The 25,151-nt window shown below is 37.7% G+C and overlaps 1 protein-coding gene across 7 annotated transcripts in view; it reads left to right on the top strand.

The window, feature by feature from the left end:
- ATP11B (ATPase phospholipid transporting 11B (putative)) overlaps window positions 1-25,151 on the top strand; it is a 66,040-nt gene that overhangs the window by 4,542 nt on the left and 36,347 nt on the right. For all 7 annotated transcript variants that reach the window (XR_010029198.1, XM_063167232.1, XM_063167230.1 and 4 more), the window contains exons 2-11: window positions 10,424-10,540; window positions 11,356-11,445; window positions 14,388-14,468; window positions 18,624-18,731; window positions 18,878-19,006; window positions 19,131-19,234; window positions 20,453-20,500; window positions 23,189-23,253; window positions 23,808-23,889; window positions 24,778-24,928. Coding sequence is in view for 6 of the 7 variants with exons in the window: in XM_063167232.1 (XP_063023302.1) it covers window positions 10,424-10,540; window positions 11,356-11,445; window positions 14,388-14,468; window positions 18,624-18,731; window positions 18,878-19,006; window positions 19,131-19,234; window positions 20,453-20,500; window positions 23,189-23,253; window positions 23,808-23,889; window positions 24,778-24,928 (975 nt within the window). In the remaining variant the exon portion in view is untranslated. The remainder of the gene's footprint in view (window positions 1-10,423; window positions 10,541-11,355; window positions 11,446-14,387; window positions 14,469-18,623; window positions 18,732-18,877; window positions 19,007-19,130; window positions 19,235-20,452; window positions 20,501-23,188; window positions 23,254-23,807; window positions 23,890-24,777; window positions 24,929-25,151) is intronic.

Raw genomic sequence — 25,151 nt, 5'->3', positions numbered from 1 at the left:
TTTCTGGCTAAAACTAACTAACTACTTGTTATTTTATGCTAGAAAATAAATACATATTTGTTCAGAAGAGTTCTTGGGGTTCAGACTGCATGGCTGATACCTTCTGAATAATCACTGAGGGATCAGCAAGGTGTGTGTTGGAACAGCCCAAAGGTTGCATTGCTTTGCTGGAGTGGTTTGAGAGCCTGAGGTCAAGGACTCCCCTCCCCTAACTTAGCAGAGAAGCAAATTGGCCTTCTTTTTTTTTGCCAGAGCTATTCTTTGATCTCTGGACTAGTGCTCCCACGTGTTAGGGTCTTTTAACCTTATTTTCCCTTTGTGTTCTGTGGCTGCTGAGGGCTGATACATTTGCAGCACAATGTGTTCCAAAGCGTGCAGAACCTGGCCCTGCCTTCAGCCAGCTGTCTGCTCCAAATGGAGACATCCCTTGTGTCCTGTGTGTAATTCGTGAGCCTTACCTCATGAAAATTAAACTCTAAATCTAAGAATTGCATACCAAAACATAATCAAACCAGTCCTGACACTGATTCTTTCTAAAAGTGTTTTAGAAATGGGAAGATTGCTGTTGTCTGATGTGCTGCCTTGCTGTGAGACTTGGGTATTTGACCTGTATCTTGTCCCATCCTCTTTTCTTTTTTCTCCTATCCATGAGCTTTTAAAACAGCAAATTTTTGTTGTGCCAAATTTCCACTCATCACTCAATAATAGGACTATTTAATTGACTGTATGATATTCCTGCACTAATGGGGTCCTGCTCCCTTAATAGCTTCTGTCTGTTTATGATTTTTATGTGACTAAGGGGGAAGAGAGAGAAAAATAGAATTTTGTTAACAATGAGCAAAAACTATTTGTGTTTGGTCAGTAGGGAGTATCTGGTGGGATGGGTGAAAGGCTCTGTTTACTGCTCAGAGATTGGTTCTGCACTCAGTGGAAGGTAAAATTTGTAATCTAAGGCAAGTTGATCTGTGCTGGATTTAGTAACATTCAACATGTGTTTTGAATATCATTGGTATTTGTTTTTCTAGTTTTAAATGGTTTGGCTGACTTCATTAAAGCTGACATTTGCTTTCCTCTGGGATGGAGAGACAGAAGTTATAAAAGAAAAATATAACATTGTGTTTAAATTTCATTAAAAGCATCATGACTTTCACTGGCGGTCTGTTCTTGTTTTTTCTTGACTATATTATGACGTGCTCAGTAGTTATGACTGTTTTTGTAATTATGTCACCAGGAAAAAGTTTACCTCTCAAAAAAATCCTTCAATTTCTAGCACAAAATCAGTTTGTTAAGCAAGCAGGTAAGAACTACAGCAAAATAGATGTGACAAAGTGTCTCTGTAAATGCAAGGTCATATCTTCTAGCAAAACACAGGTGACATATTTGCAGCTAGACTTTTTTCAACCTCTTTTCACCTGCTGTTGAGAAACCACTTAGCATTAGTACAGACCACGGGTAGGAAAGGTAGAAAGTGGGGCTGAGAACTACACTGTGATTTAAAAAACAAACGCCTGCAATTCCTTGGCCTCCCACATGCAGTGACTTAAGAGGATTTTTTTTCCTTGTTTACTTTGAGTAAAAATAAGTCTGGGAAAGGAGAACTTTCCTGTAAATGGGAAGGAGAGGTAATAATGCAGACAAAAGGCAAACTGTTTGTTTTTATCCTGCAATGTTTTACTAGAGGAAGAGGTTTTAAATGGTTTATCCCTCAAAATACATGTTGTCATCTGTTGTTGCATTTTGGTTTTGTGCTACTTTGTGTGGCTGTGCACATTTTTGTGGATATTTACATTTCTCTTTGGAAAGAGAATTGCAAGAAAATGGAAAGGAAGCTTAAGATTTAGCAAGCTTTAAGGATAGACTAGTCTGTACACATGTCTGAAAGCAGGGCATTAAACTACACTTAAATCATAAATCATGTTCAAAATGGAATAAGAACTAAAAATGCTATTGGGTGGATGCAGTAGACTCAAAACTGTAATGTTTTACAGAGCAGGCTTTTTCAAAGCATGTTAAAAGAAGAGCCAGACAGTTCCAGCAATGAACTAAATTCTCTTCCTGTGAAATTTGTTGAGCAGCCATTGTCAGCAATTGTCAGTATAATTTTGGCACACGTTTTGAAAAAGCCTTAAGATTTATTATTTAATGGTGATTTGAGGGGGAAGATACTTTTGGAAAGGGTTTGTTGTTTTTTGTTCCATGCTGAAAGAAAATATGAATTAGACTCTCAGTGCAGAACTGATTGGCATAAATAGCTGTTGCCTACTAGAACAAATCCAAATATTGAAAACAAGGGTTTTCAATAATGGCTGTATGAGTAGTCCAGAACAGGAGCCCTTCATGGTTGTATAAAATACTTTTATAAATGATTCTTCAAAGCAGAGGGTAAACAGCATTTCATTTTAAGATAATAGTGTATTTAGTATGCCAATATGTGAAGGAATGTATGATTGCTCTGTATTTTTCCTGTCATGGACTTGAGAAATGTAATTTTTTTATGGTGAAATTGCTATCTACAAAATTTGAGCTGCTTTCTAGCCTTAAGGGAAAGTTCATAGCCTGTCACAGATTTGAATGCTTTATTTCATTTTGAAAATCTGCTATAAACCTAGTTAACAAATGCAGGGAATGTACAGAAATTATGCACTTGGGAGATTCTTTTTCTGAGATCCATCCTATGGTCATTAGATGTATGTGGAAGGATTTGTGAGTTAAATGTTTCATTTCTTGCATTGGTTGTGTATTTCTTAGTGTGGCCTGTTTAGTAGCTGCTATTTCTGTGGTTGAATATTGCAGGATTGTAGCACTTTCCATGTTCAATGTAGTTTATATAGTTTGAGAAGTCTTCTGAAAAAGTGGCTTGTGATTTTTGAGCTCTCATTTCTTATTTTATGAAGTGTGGTGCCCTGTAGTTGTCTCCTGATGGGTGTCTGAAGTCACCCTTCAGCTTTAAAAATCTTGCCTACTCTCCTTTTGTACATGCCTGACAGAAAGATGATCTTGCAGATAAAGAAAACTAATTGCTGGAGCCCACAGAGGAAAACTTTTAGTTCTGAAATTAGAACTGTGTAGTTGGAACTCAAAGGCGTCTTCATTTCCATGGTAGAGCAGTGGGCTGCTTTGGGAGCATGTGGCAAAAGACCAACCACATTTGACATTTTGGACTACAGACACTGTCAAGCCTCGGTGTCTCTTCAGCTTCTTGGACTTTACATGAAGCACTTTTTTTCAAAGAAAAAAAAATGAGAGCACATTGACAGGCCTTGAAATGTAACTTGGGAGCCACTAGCCCTGCCTTTGGGATTGAGGCTTGCTTCTTAAAACCTGAATGGTAACGAAGCTTCTTCCTTCATTGGAGCTGAAGACAATTTATTGTGCAGTCTCTTTTCTTCCAAAAAGCATCTGAGCAAAAGTTATTGACGATCTGTGTGTCTGACAGGGAGCACCCTAAAATAAAGCAATGGACAAGGAATGTATCAGAGGCATTTGGCTGGTTAAGCACATTGAGGCCAGAGGATAAGCCCCATCCAACCTGGCCTTGAACACTTCCAGGAATGGAGCAGCCAGGGCCTCTGCACCCTCACAAGGAAGAATTTCTTCCTTGGATCTAATCCAAATCTGCCTTCTCTCAGTTTAAAGCCATTCCCCTTTGTAATATCACTACAAGAACTTATGAACAGTCCCTCCCTGGCTTTTGTGTAGGCCCTCTTTGGTTACTGGATTAATCAAGTGAATATTGGCATTCTGTTGAAGACAGTCATGAAAGAGCATCTATTACAAGGTCTTAGGTTTGTATTATCATATGAAGTCCAAAATGGATTATGTTTTATAAATACTGTGATTTGGATTTTAGGAGAGGATAAGAAAGTCATTTCCTTCATTGATGCAAGTTGGAGTGTTACTGAATTAAACAATTTACCTGAATCTCTGTTCAAATCCTTTGCTGCTAACAGGAACTGGACATGCCATAGCAGCCTTTGAGAGTGCTGTGTTAGAAATATTAACTTGCCTGTTCAGCTCATTTTCCTTTCTGATTTTATTGATGTTACAGGACCAGTCTGTTTGGCATCGGTGACCTGAGCAGGGAAACTGGCACTGGGCAGTATGTTAGCAGTGAATGAGGCCAGCTTACCTTGCTTGTTGTGTTTGTAGATAAATAAAGAGAAAATGGATGATTTTTAAAATTTTTAAGTAGGAATTTTTCCAAATTATTTTTGGTGGGCATCTTGGCAAAATAGTACGTAAAGTAAGAACAACTTGAGCTCTGTGTGAGCAGGACTTTGTGGCTAGCACCAGTACAACTTTTCTTACTACAGTATTAAGCGTGTTTTAACTTTGTGAAAGGAAGGGTTATTGCCTCATGATTTCACAGGCCTTGTTACCTAGAGGGTGTGTTTTCACAAAAGAATGTAATCTGGTTATAGGTCTTTTAGGAGGTTACAACATGATTTATTATCAGATATTTTGAACAGCTGTAGATACAGTAAGAGGGAAGAGGAAGTTGCACAAATAGTGCATGACTTTAAGTAGTTTTATTTCTTTACTGCAGTGGTATTTAAAAGGGGAGATACAAATTGCATGGCACTGTGTACACATCAGGTGCTTCAGCTGATTCACTATTTTAGTTGTTAGAGCAGTGTTTAAAATTGCTGTGAGAGGCTGTTTCTTCCTTCATGCTAACCTTTGATAAGGCAAATTCAGTTTGACTGCTGCCCAGTTACATGACTGAAAGAATTATTGGCTGACTGTATGGAGTACAAATTTACACAGACTTCTGAAAATGGGCATGGAGTGTGAATAGATCATCTTATCTGACAGAGGGAAAAGTATTCTATGTATATCCAGAAGAAAATCCAAAGCAAGAAAATCCGTTTCCTCAAAACACCTTTAATCAAAATATATCTTGACAGCAGTGTAATAGCAGACTTTTGGGCTGCCTGCCAGGAAATGTGGTGTTCTGCTTCTGCAGCCATGATCAGTCAAGTCACTTCCCTAGGAGAAAACTTGGTCTCAGAAAGCCTTTCTTCTGTTTATTAGCTTTATTAAGTAGTATGTGATATTCAGAAAGGTTTTAGGGAAGCTGCTGCTTTTGTCTGTTGTGTTCAGTGTGGGTTTTAACAGAGGAAGAGGCTCTGAATGGGACTTCCTTCTTTCAAACCCCTTTCACTTTTCAGTGGTCACATAGCAGAAGTTCTTTTGGCAGATAAAAATTTGGTTTTTCTTTGCCCTCTGTAAAAGCTGCGAGTAATGAATGAGAAACCCTGGATGATGGTATTAAAGTATACTAAGTTTATGCAAGTCATAAACAAAAACTACCTGGCAGATGATTTGTGAATATCAATGCACGTATTGCAAAGCCTGATAATGAAATGGCCGTGTTGCTTGCCAGTCTCATGTCAGTAATCCTTGCTGAAGGATCTGTGGGTTTCTGCTGTCTCACCTCACAGTGCTGTGGAGTGTGTGGGGAGGGCGTTGGTGCACACTGCCATACCTTAATAGTGGTATTGAAGTGTTAAGTCTTGCATAGATGTTACAGCCGCAGGTTGAATACAAAAGCCTTTTTTTCTTTTCCTCCTTTGCACTTGCAGGTGTTGGGAGGGTCTTTTTTGTAGTGCTGATCCTCATTTGCTTCCTGTGCGGTTGCCTGGTTTGTTATGTGTGTTCACACACTTCCTCAGCAGCAGTGTAAAACTCTTCTTTCACGGGGAAGCTTTTTATTATATGACCAGACAACTGGCATGACATATTTAAAAAGAGGAAAAAACCCCCCAAGACAAAACCAAAACTGCAAACCAAAATGGATGGATCAGTTTTCCTTACCTGATGGCCAATGGGCATTTCTCCAAGTACAGTGGTTGAGATGCAGACAAAATGTAGGAAAGAGTTGTTTGGGGGTGGCTGTTGAATCTCATGGCTTTCATGAAATAAATTGCATAAAATTGCAGTCAAATATTTCTCCTCAGTTCCCTGGGATATGTTTTCTGTGCTGTTTTAAAGGGGCCTAATTTACTGCACAGAGAATATCTTTGTCTAACTTTTAGAACAGTAATGAAATCATTCTAAAGAAGTTCAATGAAAATTACTCAGACTTTGCTTACAGTCATTCAAATTTATAAAAAATTAAAACTATGAATCACTTCTTTCTTTTCCTATTTTTAAAGGTTATTTTCATTTGTGCTTTATAAATCAGCTTAACTCAAGTATCTCTGTACTGTATATAAGAGGCATGCTTTAGGCTGTTTTCAAAACCAAAGTATTGAGTTCATCTGGGTGCAAAACTGCTGGGGAAGTGTGTAGCAAAGATTAAATGAGAGCTGTATTCCAAGGGTAGATAACACCTGGTTTGTGTTGGTAAATCATCTGAAGAACTGAACTTTAGCCAATAAATCTAGATTTAATTTGCAGCATGAAGGGGAGAAAAATCAGGTCACTTCATCATATGGTCAAATTTTATTTAAAGGGGATTCATGTAATACATATTCCTGTAATTTACCTGGTCAAGAAGCCTTAAATACCAGGTCTTGTCATATATTCAGCATTATTTGTTATGAAATCAGTGATCTGTGCACTTGGGTAGAAATCATTTCACTAGATAACTGCAGGAAAGCTAACTTTTTTTGGAAAGAGATTGGTGACAACTTAATCATTTTGCAAGACTCTAATTTAGGGTTTCTCTGCGCATGCTGTTTAGCTGCAGAAATCCTTTGACAAGGGCATGTTACCCTACTTTTGCAGCTGAGTTGGAGAATGACGTTAGAAAGAGAGAACTGTCTATTAAGTGAAATTAGGAAACTGTGTGCTTTTTGCACTGCTTTGCTGGCTGCACAGAGTCACTGTGGAAAATCCCTTGCTGGGCACAAATTTGGTCTACAAATCAGTTTAGTGTCGGGAACAGGCTCTGTGACCAGCCCCATAGTTAGAGAAAAGTTAAAGACATTTCAGCTCTTGAACAATGAAGATCAATACCTGTGCAGAATTTTCCTTGGAGAGATGTATAATTAAAATTTCTCTGGAAGATCTGCTTAGTTGTGGTCTCATCTAATTGTTGTTGGCAGGGTTGTTGGCTAATTTCAAGTGATTTTTAGTAGTCATAGTCATAAAACTTAGGAAATCTGGGTTTTGTTCCCAGCTCTGACACTCACTTCCTGCTGTGACTACAGCCAAGTCACTGAGCTTGTCAGGGATGTGTCCTTTCCAGCCACAGCTCTGACAACTGAGGGGGTTTTGTCCCCGGCCTGCCTTGTGTGTGCACTGTGATCTGCTGACTGCACAGCTTCTGTGCCTTCTCTGTGGCAAATGTCAACAAAACAGAATTAAATCTCTATGGACTGCAAATTTAAGCTGTTTTAGCTCCACAACTGCACCTGTAAATTTCTGTGGCCTGAGATTCTGATTTATTTGGAAAGTTCTTGCTTTGAATCATCTGAGCCTGCTTCAGCAGTGGTATTCATTCTGATAGAAGTGCTGTGCAGTCAGACTGGAGTTGTTCAGAGGTCTTCACTCTTCATCATAAAATGTCATCATACTCATCAACCTTCAGGTGCTCAGATAGTGGCCTAAAAAGGGCATATAAAAAATTCAGTGATATCCTAGTCAGTCAGTAATCTTTGATTTATCTTTTAATAGCGTTCAGCAAGTGGCATGCAGGTTAGCATTTATCACTGTCAGAAAGAAGACTGCAACTTGTTTTCTCTGCTCTTTGTGGGTTTTTTTCTTGCTTTACATCTGTTTGATTTAGAGTGGAATTTTTTCATGCTGTAGAGTCTGACTTTCCAAAGTGAGGATGTCTGGCATTTTGTGAGTGCCAGACATTTTCTGAGATGTAGAAGAGAGCTGTGCATGAAGTCTTACTAATTAGGTACCTTTTTTCTTGCTTGAAAAACACTTTTATTTGTGGCATCTTGTGGATTGATTTAGAAATACTGTGTCACTAATGTCAGATATCCAAAATGCTTCTGCTACAAACACTCTTCTCTTTAAATTTTGTGTCAGCAGTTAACAGGTACATTTTTTTTCATCTTCCTTTCATACTTGTATTTCTTTTCTTAAAGCTGTGAACAGTTCCTTGCATTTTGCTTTTGGTATCCTGTGTATTTTATTCCATCCTTTCCCCTATCTACTTTTTGTCTCCCTGCTCCACTCTTATCTTTAAACAAGTTTTCACCCTAGAGCATGTGACTAGACCAGCCTTCCACTGCTTGTCATCTAAAGTTTATTCTCCTTCAAATCTCTTTGAAAAATCCCCCTTCCTTTCTTTCTTGCTTCATTATTCTGGACCTCTTTCTTTCTCTAGCAGCATGTTTCTGTAGTAATGATGCCAAACACAAATATTTGTATGTTTGAGAGGATTCTTTAATTATTCCTTTACTTTAAAATGACACCATCCTGAATGTGAACATAGCTAATGACCTGCGTTAGAGATATTCATGGATTAAAAAGAAATTAATTTTTGGTTGCATCAATCATTTTTTATGTCAGTCATTGTGCTCACTGTTCATCTTCTGTAGTTAACTGGTACAGAGGTATCTTCTTCTGGAGTTCTGTGAAGTGTCACTTTTTCACATGGATAAAGCTCTGAGCCTCATTCACAAGTGGAGCAAAACAACTGCAAATGCAGTTTCCTCACCTGCAGTGGTGGAATTGATAATGCCCTCTCTAGCAAAGGACACCACCAATTGTCCTTGCACTTGGCATCAAAGAATAAGGAGATTGTGTAAACTCTGCAAGTTGGTTCTAAGATTAGGAATGTGTGTGATTTTGATGCGGGAATTAACCACTTTGCAGACAGTCATTGACTCCCAATCAAACAACAGTTCCAAATTTAATTTCACTAGTTTATTTAATGCCTAAAAGCTTTTTGCTTTTTTCTTTAGTAGTTTTCTTGGCCTGTTATCTGAATTATTACTGTGTGGTTGTCTTCTGCCATCACCTGCTTCTCCGGGTCAGAACATTATTGCTAGGAAGGGTTCTGGTGAGTCATGTAGCCCCAGGAAAGGCTCAATTAAACGTAGACTTGAATGACCTAGATATAAGCCCTTGTGTTACAGACATTGCAACCTTTCCTCATGACTTATTTTGCTATTTAATTATTCCTTTCCACAACAAAGGGATTTGTTTGCTTTCCAATACCCAGACTGAAATTTTGTCACCTGCAATTTAAGCCTGTTTAATTCTGTTCTTCTTTGGCCTTCAAAGCCCCCATTTTCTCAATGGAACAGTCTTCTGTGTATCAGGAGATTTACTGGGATATCCTGAGTTTCCTCTCCTCCAGGCTAAATGACTCTAATTTGTTTGCTCTTTAGATTGTTCAGCCTTGCATTATATGTCATGTTTTCAGGATCTCTTGGGCTCATGTTGCACTCCTCTGGGTGCTGTCCAGTTGGTTCACTGTGCTTCAGCTGTGGCTCCCACTCCTCCTGCAGCCTCCTCTGCACTGAAGGCCTTTTTCTCAGTGGGGTGACGTGGATGACTCATGTCTAGCCTGTGATCTATTATAGCCTTTGACATTTTTCTTTAAAATTCCTTTACAGGCTTTTATTCTCTTTTTCTGGATGCACTTTCTTTGTGCAGGATCTTTGTGTTCTGTGCATCTGGCTGGTCAAGAATTTTCTCTTACTTGGTGTTCTTGCAGTCCCAGGGTGATATCATCTGCAGGGTTAACACTTGTGTTCCACTTCCCTTGAAGAAGCAGATGATGAAAACACTGACCATTAGACCTGCAACAGGGCTTTGATTCCCAGGGACCTCACTCAGATCATCTGTTTTGGCAGGAAATTATTGATAAGTATTGCTGAGTATGCTTTTTCTTTTTTTTTCCCCATGGGTTTGTTTTCACTGTTGCACCATTCAGGTATGAATTGGTGGTACTGGCAGGAAATCACATTTGAAATGAGACAAAATGTTAGTTCTTGGAGATAGAACTTGTTTGGAAAAATACTGCTGTCTGGTCATATGCATATGCTTTTGGCTTTTCACTGTGAGAATCTTTTCAAAATCCAGTTACCACAGCATAGTAGTATAGCTTGTATGTTTTGACCTTTTATTTTTCTCAATAAACTGTTTTATTAAGGTTATCATGAGCACGGCTGTGAAGTTTTGTAAATTATTTCTGTTTCTTCCTTTTTAAGTTTTGCAGGGCTTCAAGTTTGCATGGTAGCAAGTGTTTTCTAGTCTTGAGACAGGGTTTTTTCCTTTCATTTTTTCAGAATGAGTACACAACCTCAAAAGTAAGATTTTGGGGTTTTTTCCCCACAGTTTTTGAAAATAGTCTGGACACAGCAGACTTCAGTTTTGTGCAGTAATTTTCTTTACTCTTTGAAAATGGCTGCTTGGTATCTTTTCCACAGAATGTCCTTTTCTGCAGAATTTTACAAAACAGCAGTTAATAAAATCAACTTTCTTGATTACCTCTTTTTTTATGTTCTAGGGTTTTGACCCACCGCATCAAAGCGACACAAGAACTATTTATATAGCAAACCGTTTTCCCCAGCATGGCCATTATGTTCCTCAGAAGTTTGCAGACAACAGAATCATATCATCCAAGGTAAGGAATCAATTTTTCATGGCAAAACCACTTGATGTGTTGCTTAAGAAGTTGGGTGGCAGATGTGCATGTCTGTATTATTTCTAGTGGTGCATATACAATATTCAAAGTGAAACAAACTCTGAGCTGTTTTGAGAGAAAAGCTGGGTTGATTCTTGTGTAGTTTGTCTCATTCTCACCCTTCTTTCCTCAAAACTCAAGTACAGAGCAATTAAGCAAGTTGGTCAGGCTTTCTGAAGAAAAGTAGTTTTTCATCCAGTGTTACCAAAACTACTTAAAAGGCAGGATGAAGCTGGTTATGAGGATTTTTAAAATAGTCAAATTGAAAGCCAGTACTCTGCATAAAATAAATCAGCAGTGGACTGCAGTTGCGGATTCCCTCCCGGTGTGTCCTTGGATTGAAATCAATAGAGCTGATGGTGGGGATGTGCCTTCTTGCTGTAGTGTTGGAGGGAATGTTACAGCTGCAGGAATTAATTTCTTTCCTCCTACCCAGGACACAAGCAGCCAAATGACTCCAGATACCCCTGTCCCAGTTGGAGGAAAACATTTTAAACATTTTAAACTTTAAACATTTTAAACTTAAACTGTAGAGGAAATACAGTTGCTATCACTGCTTCCCTGCTAGCTGTACTTAAAACAGAAGGAATAAAAAAAAGAACAAAAATTGGATACAGCAGCAATGTCTGGGGGAGGGGACCTGGGGAATGAGAACATTTGGGTTCGGAGAGTTCAATGGGAGCAGAACTGAATTGCACTGAAAAATTGTGCATTGTGTTGTAATTATTCATCTCTCTCCTTTTTTTCCCCTTCAGTATACAGTGTGGAATTTTGTTCCAAAAAACTTATTTGAGCAGTTCAGAAGAGTAGCCAACTTTTATTTTCTCATTATATTTTTGGTTCAGGTAAGTTGAATAATACTCAAGAAATTGCAATTTATGTTGTAAATTTTGCCACTGATTTTTGTTTTATGAATTTAACTTCTCTACTTATATATTCTGTCTATAAAAAGAATACATTTCCAGTTTCTCCAGGAAAAGAACATGAACATAACTTTAAAAATAATTATGTCCAAATTTAAGTATTATCCTTACATTTTATCTTCATGAATGCTAATGCATTTTTAAGTGTGTAGCTTCAAAGTCCATTGCACAGTCAGCACAGGGATTCACTTGTCTGCTTCCAATACATCTTTAAAGCTCTTAAGGGAGTAATGAAATTCCAGATTTGCTTCTTGACTTTGTGGGCATTGGTGGTGTTTGAATGTTTGTATATTTCCACTGTAGGTGGTTGTCATCAACAGACTATTGTTCTAAGGCTATAGTTCTAAGATCCTCAAATTCAATTTGTTCAGATAAAATGAACACACAGATATTACAGTAAAATCAATAGTTTGCCAGTTTTGAAGACCTCAGTTAGTGCTGTTACTGTTACAGTTTATGTCAGAAATACTGGTGTGGCTTTGGTAGCTGATTGTATTTCTTTTAATTATGAACACCCACGAGTAGATTAGGACAATCTGTACATTTCCTATGATCATTGCCTCTCCAGCTCTGTAATGTATCTGAATTCTTTGGAGCTGTTGTAGGCTTAGTAGGTGATGGATAGATGGGAGAAGGATTCAGAGGAGAGATAGTAACTTTTGAAATACTAATTAGTATTTGAGGCAGAGACAAGATTTTGGGGTACACAAACTTTCTTTCATTATAAAATAGAATTATTTGAACATGTACAGCCCTCCACAGTGATTAACCAACATTTAGTGTGTGCATATGAAAAAATATGGCACCCCATTTGACAAAGAATGGGGATAGTGAAGAGTTCATAAAACTTGTCTGTGGTTGTGTAAGGTGTCAGTATCAGGGTCAGCCAATCCATTGGCTCCTTGATCTTGTTCTTTCACTTTTAAAAAGAAGAACATTCCTAGGCTGAAAATTCCTGTGCTTGACTAAAGTCATACGGTTCTAACTTAGGCTGACAAAATGTGCTGTCTGTCACATCTTCCTGTTAAGAATAATGACTGTATCATTCCTGTTGTAATGTTTCATGCTGTTTAACATACTGTAGCATGAGGAAGATGGGAATGTGCTGAAGATGGAACATAAGTGTTATTAAAGTAATCACAGACAGCATGGCTTTTACTTCTTTTTAATGCAGATTTATCTCTTCAGTTCAATGTTGTGTCATAGTTCTTTCAAACTATTGCCTTTCAGTAGTATCTAAATAAGGATCTAAGGCAGAAATTCTGTTCTTAGTGTCCTCTCAGTTTGTATCAAGTGGATGCCCTCACGTGTATGGCAAATGTCTTCGTGTCTGCCTGTCTGCGTTCTTGGAAACAGAGCAGCAGGAAAAGTTGAAGTCATTTTAGTTCATTTGTTAGAATGGAATTCTGTTTTTATTCAAATCCCTTTTGGAAGTTCATTAATATCTAATATTTTTATTTTTATGAGGCTAAGCTGCCTTTTAAAGCTGACCACCATGGTATCTTCCCGGTCCTGTGAATCTCGTGTGGCCAAGATGCAGTGTTTGTCATTACCACCTTTTCCACTGGGGATGGCAGAGCTGGGGCAGGGTCTCATTGTGTGATTTCAACTTGCAGCACAGTCCAGTTGTTCACATTGTTCACCACACATGTGCATGCCCAAACCAAGGTGACAGACTGCATTTTGGTGACACGAGGTGTGTCATGGCTGTGTGTCCAGCTGCGTGGCAGGCAGAGGACCATGGTGTCCTGGTGAAACATGACAATTCCACCAGCACAAAACCTGCTTTATTTTCATATATGAGCTCTCTTGAGAAAGGATGAGAGAGTACAGACAGCAGAAATGCCATGGTTAACCATATCCAGCCGAAAATCAGATGCTTTTGGAGCATTTTTCTTGGTCGGTATGCTGCCAAGCTGAAATTGTAGTGCTACCATTAAAGAACAGACAGTACTGCAGGCTAGGTCTCATTTTTGTTGTGTTCTATAAAGTGTCTGTTTCAGTGAAAAAAACCAACCAAAAACCTTATGTGTGCATTGGAAATGGCATGATCTGTTTTCTCTGTGAGGTTCTTCCCCAGTGATAGAGTAAACTTCATGTATGACTTTTTTTCTTCTTTAATGATTCCCAAAGCAATGCCATAAGTCTCAGGTAAAGTGGATCAAATCAATGTCTGTGGTTTTGAGTAGTTCTTGTGTATATCTCCTTTACAGCACTTGACCATGTTGATTTTTTCCTGCAGCAGAAGAGAGCCACTAACATCCCCCCACATACAGAACCTTAGTGTGTACACTGCACTTTTGGCATGCCAGCAATAATTGCACAAATTGTAAAAACCGCATGTTAACTTGGGGCAACCAGAAAGGTGCAGTCTTAAAAAAGTGTTCTCTAATATTTAAACCATTGCAAATTACTGATCTTAACTTTATTTTCACTTCTAAAGTGGATGATGTTATACTCTACATTGCTGGTAAGCAGTAGATCATATAGTGTTGAAACAGCTTCATGAAATGTAGGTTTCCTTCCTTTGTAATATTCTTTTGAGTTCATTTTTCTAGGATGAAATTAATACCTTCTTTTTGGTAAGGACCTTTAAAATTGTCACATCCTATATGAATGAGACTAAGGCTTCTCTGTGCCCTAAAACATTTGTTTGCATCGTTACTGACGTATTATTTAGTTGTCAGAAACTGAGTTTTGCCTGAGAAACTCTGCAGGACATGCAGTAAAAATACTCACAGGTTATAATAAAGAGTTTGGAAAATAGTAGTCTTGCTTCTGTTTTTTTTTTTGGTTTTTTTTTTTTGAAAGTACAAATGTAAAAATGACATTTGGACTAATTTTCGTATCTTCTTTTCTTTTAGCTCATGATAGATACCCCTACCAGTCCTATTACCAGTGGATTGCCATTATTCTTTGTCATAACTGTGACAGCCATAAAACAGGTAAAGGAGAACAATCTGGCAGCATGAAGTCCTACTGAAGTAAAGTTACTTAACAGAGTCTGGCCAGGATAGTGCTTGGATACTAAAAAAACATTAAAATGGTGTAATTTTTAGAAACTATTTTAGGTTTAATGCTTCTAGTTAGATGCTTGAGCTTCAGCATTTGGTTGGTTGTCAAGCCCTCAGTGACTCACTGCAGTACCCTAAAATGGACAGTGGATGACTGTCAGGCAGCATTTTTGTCTAAACATTACATGTCACTTGTTATCAGAGCTTTTCTGAAAGCTCCTCACTTATTCCTTTGGCACACCTCACTGCCTGTTAGAACCAGTTCCTCCCACATTGCACCCTGAGAAAGGAGCTTGGGCAGATGAAACAGTGATGCAAGGTGTGTTTGTCAGTAGTTAAAAGGCAAATTTTGCCCCAAGGGGTAAGTTTTATGGTGGAAAACGTGTATCAACTATGATTGTGTACCAGGTAAAAGCCCCTGGTCTTCTTCGGTTGCATAAAACATTTTGGAATGTTTCATAGCACTTAAAATAAGAAAAATTGTCTGAGTTTAATAAAAATCTTGTTCTAGCACGATATTACATTCTACTGAGACCTAGAGTCTCTGGAATCAGAATGTGGAAATAAAAGAAAAGAAAAAGAAAGAAAAAAAGATCATCTGTTTTCTTTATGTCCTTAAAGCAAGAGGAGAAAGAAACAAGCTCATAAATAAAGAAGTGATGTGGATAAAAATTATAATCTCTTCTGCAGGGAGGTAATTTTCAGGAACTGTCCTCTTCAAGGGATTTGACAGTGCTGTCGGGAATAGATGCAGCCTCACAACTGAAAAATAAGCAGGAGACTGTTTCAGAGCTGTAACCAGAATTTCAATTTGCCTTCTGTGCCAGAAAGACCCAAAGCCACCCAGAAATAGGGCAAAAGTAAAAATAGTTCTAGCTTTCAAGCAGATAGAAAGGTGTTTGGGACAGAGTGGTTCTTAAAGCTGGAGTAATATTTGGACTAAAATTTCATCTTGTTGCTGTGCAATTTGTGTATGTAGAATGCCCTAATCCTATTCAATTGTTACCATCACCCCCAAAAAAATCACATATTCAAAAGCTATAATCATATGTAAGCAATGGATAATGAAACTGTGTGGACTAAAAGAGATTATGAAACAGAGTTATAAATATTAGATCATTTTTTCCAGAAAGAAGTTGGACTTGTGTAAGTCTAAAAAAGTCCAAAATAATCTTAACACCACCTTGCTTCTAGATGTCCAATCTTGTATTGGGAAATTTAACTCCCTTATCATCAATTTTGAAGAACAGAGATTCTGTCATTCCTCCTGGAAGCTTCGAATCATTCATGACTTACCAGGCATCAAGAGATTTTCTTGCTGTCTCAATATCTCTGCAAGGACTATTGGAACCACCTAAATTGCTCTAATGGACTCTCATGTTTCTCCTACCTGCTGCAAAGGAAGCAAGCAATATTCACATGCTGTTATCTTCAAGGGACAATGAATTGTGCTACTTCCAACAGGCTGCCCTCAGATAAGGGATAAAGATAAATCTGTTGGAGTGCAGAGGGAAAATCCCCAGAATTGCCTCAAAATCAGTTCCCATTTTCTCTAAACCAGAAGTGTAATAGGAGCAGATCTTAAGGAAAGAACCCCTTTTTGAAAGCTGTGGGGCCCTGGTTCTATACAAATTTGCTTCAGGATGAATGTTAAATTATAATTTTGTATACTCTCAAAAGATGAAGGGGAAAAATAGAAGCATTAATCATATGAAGGTTTGAGAAGCTTAGCAGTGGATGGAAAAAGTCCTCTGCCTTCCAGAAGACTGGCGAATGTGGCACCTCTTGCAAACCTCAGAACTCAGCCTTGTTTTAATCTCAGCCAAGGAGACAGAACTTTTTTCTACTTGGAAGTGTAATTGCACCTAGGTCAGAAGAAGGACGTACCAAACTGCAAAGTGATGCAGCTCATGCTGTGTCATTTTGTCTGTCTTGTTAGCCAGAGCACTTTCCTCCTTCTGCCTCTGAAGATCTTTATGCAGTCCTCCAAGGAGTTCAAAGTTAGCAAATAAATAAAAACAAAACAAAAAAATTTAAAAAACAAACAAAAATACGATAACATAAAGGTATTTCCCAAGGAACTTTAGGAAACAGTGCATTTTAATAAGTTCAAATGTATTTAGCTGAAGGAACACAGATGTTACTTGACTACCAGGTGAATTATAAAACAACTACTTTGCAGGTTTTGATTAACTATAGACCTAAACTGAAAATGAAAAGCCTGGTAGTATAAAATGCAGATCTTTTCTTAATTACATTGATGCAGTTATTTAAGCAGGACTTAAGAATGTAATTTAATTGAGGGATTTTAATCTTTATTTTTTGGCAAGTAGGCAACCTTCCCTGTATTCCTCTTGCATTTCTCTTTCTCACTGTATTTTTCCAATGTTTTCAAGTGAGGACAAGGACCTCTCAAAAATGCCGCAGTAGGTAAATCTGGGAGGAATTTGAACTGACCGCACAAAGTTGGCTCTTGAAAATTCCCTGGTGTGAGGTGTCACCCTTGTGTTGGAGGCAGGAGGTGTCAGATGGAGAAAGAGCTGAAATCTGTACTTTCTAAAGAAGGTAAATTTCAGTTCTTTGCCAAATGCCCACATTGCTCAGCTGTTCAGGTCTGTGAGACAAATGCCCCAAGGTGACTGGATGTTAGTTAAATCCTTGTTTTCTTCTGTCAGTCACCTTTAACAAGGAGCTGTAGGTACTGACTTTTGCTTTTTCATACTCCTTAGAAAGGATTCAACAGTTGTACTTAGGGACTTCAGGATTCTGATGTCCCAGTATCTCTCTGTATGGCTGCTATTACTGCACACTTCTTAATTATTGATTTTGAACTATTTGATATATAAAGCTCTTTTCTTTTTCCCTCTCCTTCATCTTTCTTTTCAAACACAGATAGTGCTGTCCTTACTCATTTGTGCAAGTAAGAGTGGAGATGTGTGAAGGTAGAACAACAACACTATTTTTAACATGCAAAATTCATCATATAACTTCTCCTACAAACTCCAGAACTCTAAATTGCATCTGCATTAGTACTTCTTGTACAATGACATTAATATAATGTTTGTAGGAAGAGTTGGGATTATCCCAGCTGTTTCTCACAGCTGCTTTCTTCTGTCTTCAGACTTCCAAGGAAATGTTTTTAACTCTTTCACAGTCCTTATACCTACAGAAAAGCATTTTAGGAAGTCTCTCTTATTGCAGATTAGTTGCAGGAGTCTTGCCATGTTGTAAGGGACATTTGAACTTCCTGCATGATTGATCCATTTCCTGTGCTTGCTTGTGGGACTTTCCAAACAGTACCTAGACTTGGGGATCAGAGATTAATATGCTATTATGATCTAATGCTGTTAGCAGTGATTCATACTTTAGAAAAGTAGGAGGTGAATAGTATACTTGGATTCACAGTCTTGAATGTTTGCACATGTGTACGTGGGATAAAGGTGCCTAAACAGGTGTGAAGTATCAAGTAAAGAAAAGCTGTTTAGTTTGTCATTTAAAAGCTCAGTTGCTGCAGACTGTTCCATTAGGACTCAAAAAGAACAAAAATCTTCTCAGTCATCTTCTCTTGCTGGACAGAGCTGATATGTCAACAGCATGTCACACAGAGTTAAGTCTTGAGGTTTCATGCCTGGGCTATGGCAGTAACTATAAGAAATGCTATATGGTATGACTTGAGAAAGTAATTTTAATCTGTTACTTCTGAAAAACAAGGAACCCACAAAGGAGCCTGAGGACTGACTGTTCCTGGTTTTGTGGTGTATTAATCCATATAGATCAAAGATTTATTGAGTGCTTGGTCATCAATCCACAGAAAATGTCACTGCCTGTTTGTTTTAAGAGAACATGGGACTGTTAAGTTTCTTCACTGCTTCTGCTACTTTATTTGCCTTTACATGTTTGTGTAGAGTGACAAAATTAAGAGGTTCACAGCTTCTTGAGTAACAGCTGGAGCAGAAACTCAAGAGAAGTTAGTAACTACTCAGACAATACAGGAAGTAGTTTGAAGACATTTGCTTAGTAAATAAAATTTAGTCTGTTTTTTTAGTTTTCTTGCTTAAAAAGTAGCTTTTTATGTGTTTTCCACAGGGCTATGAGGACTGGCTGCGACATAAAGCAGACAATGAAGTCAACGGTGCTCCAGTTTATGTTGTTCGAAGTGGTGGCCTTGTGAAAACCAGATCTAAAAACATTCGGGTAAAGGACAAATTGAGCATTTTGTTTTTATTATACAGCCAGAACTCTTATTTTATTGCTAATCATTGTGGTTTGGTAACAATGCTGAAAGAAATTCTGCCCTTTAAACCTCTTTGTATCTTTCTGATCTCTGTCCACTTTGTTAGGTGGGGGACATTGTCAGAGTAGCCAAAGATGAGACTTTCCCTGTTGATCTGGTGCTCCTGTCGTCTGACCGAGTGGATGGTTCATGCCACGTTACCACTGCAAGTTTGGATGGAGAGACCAATCTTAAGGTCTGGGTTATTCGTGTGAAAGAGAATGTAGTTAGTTTGTGGTGCCATTTTTCCTTCAGCCTGTTGAAATAGCTGCCCTGCTGCCTGGTAGTCCTGTAGTAACCCAATGGTCGCTGTTTTACAGACACATGTTGCAGTCCCAGAAACAGCAGTGCTGCAGTCTGTTGCCAACCTGGACAAACTGGTAGCTGTTATAGAATGTCAGCAGCCAGAAGCAGATCTGTACAGGTATCACTTTATTATTAAATATTTTGAAATTGAATCAAAATGAAGTGTTTAATACTCAGAATGTTACATGTCTTGCTAGGGTTAAAATAGCTTCAGACATCTGCTTGAATTCCAGGTTTTAATAATCAACTTGTGTTTATACATATGTACTTACTGAAAGTTGCAAGTAACAAGTTAAACTTGGGTACTTGAGTAGTAAACCAGATGTTATAATATTTATCTTTTTTATTTTAATTATGTACATTTCAGTTCTAATCAGTAAATGTGTTTCAAGATTTTAAAGAATTAAATGACCAACAGTGTGATCAGGTTGAAGAAAGTTCTTAAGGTTCTGCTGGAGATTTCAATATTATATAGGATATGTTAAAGTGAAATTGACTCAAGTCTAATTCTAAGGATATGTGATGCTCATATTTATTTCACATATGCTTCAGGGAAGATTTGAACTCCATTTTTCAGCAGCAAAACCTTACATTTAAAAGGGGATATCCAAGCGTGCTTTAACATCAGCAAGCAAGGTCATAGGCTCTGTAAAGCAGCATCATGGGTAGCAAAAGTTATGTTCCCATCCAAGTTTCTTCTGAATTGTGTAATGGAAAATGATAGCTATGAAGTAGCAGTTTTTAAAATCCAAGTATATTATCACAGCTGTTCTTAGGTAAGCTTGGAGATCTTTGAGAAATATTAGGTATTTTAAAACTAAGATACTCAGTTTGAACAGATGTTCAAATATTTGATATTTAGCAAATTAAGGTACAATCACTATAGAAGTTTGTGTCCCTTTTTGTAGCTGGAGTCATGCTAAATATGTGCATGTCAAATTTTTAAATGTGTAGTAGATTGGCTTTATTAAATGAAAAGTTTCTTTTTCGGATGGATAATGTGCAAACTTAGATTTGTTGAGGAATTATTTCTTACTGAATCATCAAGAAGTCACAATCTGTTTAAATTAATAGAAATATAATCTTTTGTGGCAATTAATCAGAGTTAATAAGCTTTCTCAGATGCCTGTTCCTAGGAGGGATAAATGTTTCTGTTGCTAAATGTCTCTTGTAAAATTACTGCCAGTTTCGCCATATTGGTTTAGTTTGATTGTTAATAAAAGTTGATTTATTTTTTACTTGTGAACTATTAATGACTATTTTATAAACGTAGAGAAGGTTTTTATGTTTTTGAGTCTTTATGTAGATACTTCTAAGGCATATCTATCTTTCATAGATTTGTTGGAAGAATAACTGTAAGTCAACAAGCTGAAGAAATAGTACGGTGAGTAAATTGTATAAGATAATTATTTAGAACATGTGGAGGTGGTTAAAATCTTAACCATCACAAGAGTTACTGTTGAATATATGAAAAGGGGAGGTATTTTTACTAAAAGTATCAACTGCAGCTGCATACCTCAGATGGAGATGAGAAAAGTGAAAAAAGTACATTACTACCCAGTTTTGCAGATTTAATACAAGAGTTCTGGAAAGCTTGGCTGTTGTGAGGCAGGTAATTTTTTGGCATTGGTAATCAGCTGGTAACTGTGTTTTTATTTTTTAATTAAAGCATTTATTGATCTGAAACAATTTCCACTGACATAGTATCTACACTACAAGAGATCCCCTGTCATCAGAGGCACTGAGAAGGAGTTTTTGCTGTTCAAATCCCTAGAAATTCCTGGTTTAACAAAGACTCTGCTTTGTAATTTTTAGTATCTGTTTCAAACTACAGCTAGACTGTGCAGATAAGTGCTTACATCTGTTATGTGCAACACAGCTGTGTGCCCATAATCATGGGCTCACCACCTTTCCTTGTGCAGTCACAGCAAGCAACAAACACCCTTGCAATTACAGAAATAAAGATATGAAGCCAATTACAGACTTCCATCTCGACTTCCTGGAAAGATTTCTAATTGCTGTGGGTTGGTCTCAACTACCACTGGGGCATCCAAACAGCTGATCATTCAATTCCCACCACCACAACAGGATAGGAGAGAAAACAGGAAGGACAGGAGTTAGAAGAATAATGGTTTGAAATAAAGACAGAAATCACTCACAAGAAATTGCTAAATTTTCAGAAATATTTAGCATTCAGGTTTAGTTATTTTATCTTGAAAGTTGTTAATTTTCCAGCTTTCAAAAAACTTTATCACCTCTTCTGAAAAGGTGAAGTGCTGTGTGCAAATTTGTCACAGAAGCAGGTAAATCTGCTATGGTTCTTTCACTCCTCTAATGTCCAAAATGTTATCCTTTACACTTTTTTTAGCGAAATTTCTTGTTGAATTTTAAAAGACTACTGTTTTCCTTGTAATATCTGCCTTCAGTCTGAGGAGCTGAATGTCTCTCAGTCTGATGCTGGCAAACATCTGTCAACTTTGGATGGGAGTGACATGGAGTTCAGAGTGAATCAAGGAGTTTTGCCAGAAATATGGAAGGGTAGCAGCCAGGTCACTTGGCCTCAAGTTCAGTGGCTTAGTCACCCTCACCAAAAAGCCTCACCCATGCCACCCCCCAAAACCCACTCAGCTGTTCTCTAAGGTCATTTTTGTTACTTCATTGAGAGTTTTTCAGAATTCATTCAATTTATCAAAATAATTCTGTTGACAATGTGAAACAGCTGGTTTAAATGGAGGTGAAAAAAATAATTGCAAGTTCTGACTACTAGTGGAGCTGTATCTTCTGTCTAAGATAAACTTGTCTGATCTGTGTTGCACTGATTCAGGTTTGGTATTTTGAGTCAGGCTGATTTTATGAAATTGAATCTAGAAATATAAATTATGTTTCTTATATGAAAATTTTAAATGCTCAAGCATTTAGTCGCTTTTAGTTCAAATTTTCACTTAAAGTCTGAGTCTAGCCTAAAATATTAACATATGTATGTTTAATTTAAAGAATCCATGATAATCTGTGTGTATAATTGGTACACATGGTATTTGTGATGGTAACTGTTACATTTGCAGTAACATTTAAGTTAATTTTTTGACTGTGGGAGGTGGGTTGTGGATTTGATTTTGGCTCTTTTGAGTAACTTCAGATTATACTTTCAAAGGGACTTCAAATTTAAGAGCTTTGTTCATCTACTAGTGATCATGGCCTGCATGTGGCACAGCTAAAGGAAAAATAGGGTAAACCCAAGGGCTTGCATGCCAAAGCACTTAGCATCTGAACTTCTAATTCTTTTATTTCTACCTAATGTGTCAGTCTGGCCACTGCAGTTGTTAAATTTCTGCTTTCATTTGAAATAATGGAAAAAATACTTCTTTTAAAATTTCTAACCAACCCTGCTGGCAGTTTCTAAAGATGGTACAGCTGCTGCAGTAGAACATATGGTTCTAACCTTATAGTAACCTTGTTTCTAACTAGACCTTTATTTTCACAGCGCTGCTTGTGATGAACTTTGTCAAAGAAATTAATGTGTTATTGTATTGTAATAGATGTGAGGAAAAAACATCTATTTTACCTCCTGAAATTTGATCTCTGTGTTAGGAAAAAAAAATTGGCATTGCTGCCATGGTATCCATCTAATTGTTTGTTTCTTTGGTATGAATAGCTTTTGAATTTTCTAGATCATTTCAGTATGACAGAGGGGTAGAGGATTGGTAAATTAGCCAAACCTAAACCAGCACTTTGGGTGCACTGTGAGCTCCACTGGTTTCTTGCCTGCTTCCTTCCCAAGCACCTTGTGGGTCTGTCTGAAGCAGCCATTTGGAATATTTAGCTCAGTCAGTATTATGGGATATGGAACAGTGGTGGGGGCATGTGGCAGTGACCAAAGGAGACATGAAAGGAAACAGAGAGCTCTGTGGAGATGTGGGAGGTGTGGTGAAAGGGGTAAGATCACTGATTGAGTTGCTGCACTGGGAATTTGTAGGGGATATAGGACAGCTTTGCATAGGAAACTGGATTTCAGTACTTCTCCAGAATACAGAACAGCTGATGTTCACATGCTGATATGTCTGTTTCTTTTTAGACCTCTTGGGCCTGAAAGCCTCTTACTTCGTGGAGCAAGATTAAAAAACACTAAAGAAATATTTGGTTTGTAGACATCTAAATATTTAAAGAGTATTCTCTTCTTAAAGCATGTTGATGAACTGTGTTTTAATTCTACTTGCACTGAAGAAATTGTAATAATCTTGCTGACTGTTACCTGAGGGGATATGATTATAGATGAAAGTAGTGATATTATGCTGAAGAACCTCTAAGGATATAAAGTTCCAGCTCTGCTCTGTGAAAATATTTGAAGTGGTTTGATAAAGGAATAACTTAACTTCAATGGATAAATGACTGTTCTTACTGTTACCTATTGTTGAAGGCTTTCTCCTGAGATTTACCATGCTGATTTCCATAAAATACATATTGAAGAGCAGTACAGTCATAATAATGAAGAGTGTTAAAGTAGGTGTTAAAATTACTTCAGTAATACTCTTTTACTACAGAAGAGTCTTGCAAATAGTACAAAATACTGTCTCATAGTAAACACAGAAGTAGTACCACCTTTTGCTTTTATCCTGTATCTCTCAAAATGAAAAATTCTGCAGATTGTATTTATGCAGAAAATGAAGTCTGACTCTTCCCTCTTTCCTTCCCAGGTGTTGCTGTGTATACAGGTATGGAGACAAAGATGGCATTAAATTACAAGAGTAAATCTCAGAAACGGTCAGCAGTAGAAAAGTATGTTTATTTTCTAATATCTCTCTTATTTGTAGAGCTTTAACTTAGTTTTTCCTGTGTAGCCTTAAAACCCTGGTGGTCTCATCATTGAATTATAGGCAAAGAGAAGAGAGTATTTATTGCCTTGCCTTCAGTAGGAAGCTATAAAGATAAAATCTATTTTTTGATATTACATCCTTTAGTAGTGTACAAAGTGGAAATATCCAAGCTTGCTCCTGGTTGCAGGATAGTTATTACTAGGATAGATATTTATATTGAGTCTCATGATTTATTTTAAAAGGAAAAGGAGTTCTGATATGTTGCCTTTATTCCAGTTACTAAAAATCTGAGAGAGCCCCCTGGCATTCTTGTGCAAATATATAGCTACATACATGTGTAGCACAAGACAAGTTCAGTCATCAAAGCATGGGCAGGAAGGATGGTCTGGCTGGTTACAGAACAAGAAGCAGGTGTGACTATCCTGCTGTAGCCTGGCCTGGGTTAAATGCTCAGCTGCACATGGCAGTGCTCTTCTAACTGAGGAAAAAGTGCAGCCATGGGGTTCTGCTGTGCTTGTTTGTACTGCCTGCACAGCCTTGCAAGCTCCTTGGGGAAAAAGAGGAGCAGTGTGGGACTGTAGGTGTGACACAAGTCAGCTGTTGGGGTGTTCCTGCTTCTTAATCTAGTCTTCATATTGCTATGTAGAGAGTTTAGCTTAGTCAGATGTAGAATTTCTTCCCCATTCTGTTGCCTGCTTGTTGCGTAGAAACTTTATATCTGTATCAAGCACAGGCTACACTTTGTAAAAAAGGTCCAGCAAGTTTTTGATCAATTCATGTAACCACACTGTGTCAACAGATGAAGTAAAATAAACTAAAATGTCTTGCTTTGTTTTTTGCCTCTTTATAGGTCCATGAATTCCTTTTTGATTATTTATCTAATAATCCTCCTCTTTGAAGCCATTCTGAGCACTATTTTAAAGTATGCATGGCAAGCTGAAGAGAAATGGGATGAGCCTTGGTATAATGAAAAAACAGAGCATGAAAGAAACAGCAGTAAGGTAAAGTAGTTCTGCCTGGGTGCATATCTGAGGAACACTCAACCAATATGCATCAATGTCATATATATTATGTCTCTATTCTATGTGTAACCACCACATGATCCCCTTGCAAGTCTCTGTGATGTTGTCTCAGTGATTTTTGAGTTAGTCCCATGTAGCCTCACCATTGTGTAGAAATATTTCTACCTCTGTTACTATTTGGACCTTTCCTTCCTTTATGAAA

The sequence above is a fragment of the Melospiza melodia genome, chromosome 12 (assembly GCF_035770615.1).
Source record: "Melospiza melodia melodia isolate bMelMel2 chromosome 12, bMelMel2.pri, whole genome shotgun sequence".
NCBI classification, from domain to species: domain Eukaryota; kingdom Metazoa; phylum Chordata; class Aves; order Passeriformes; family Passerellidae; genus Melospiza; species Melospiza melodia.
This window is presented reverse-complemented; position numbering and strand designations above follow the sequence as displayed.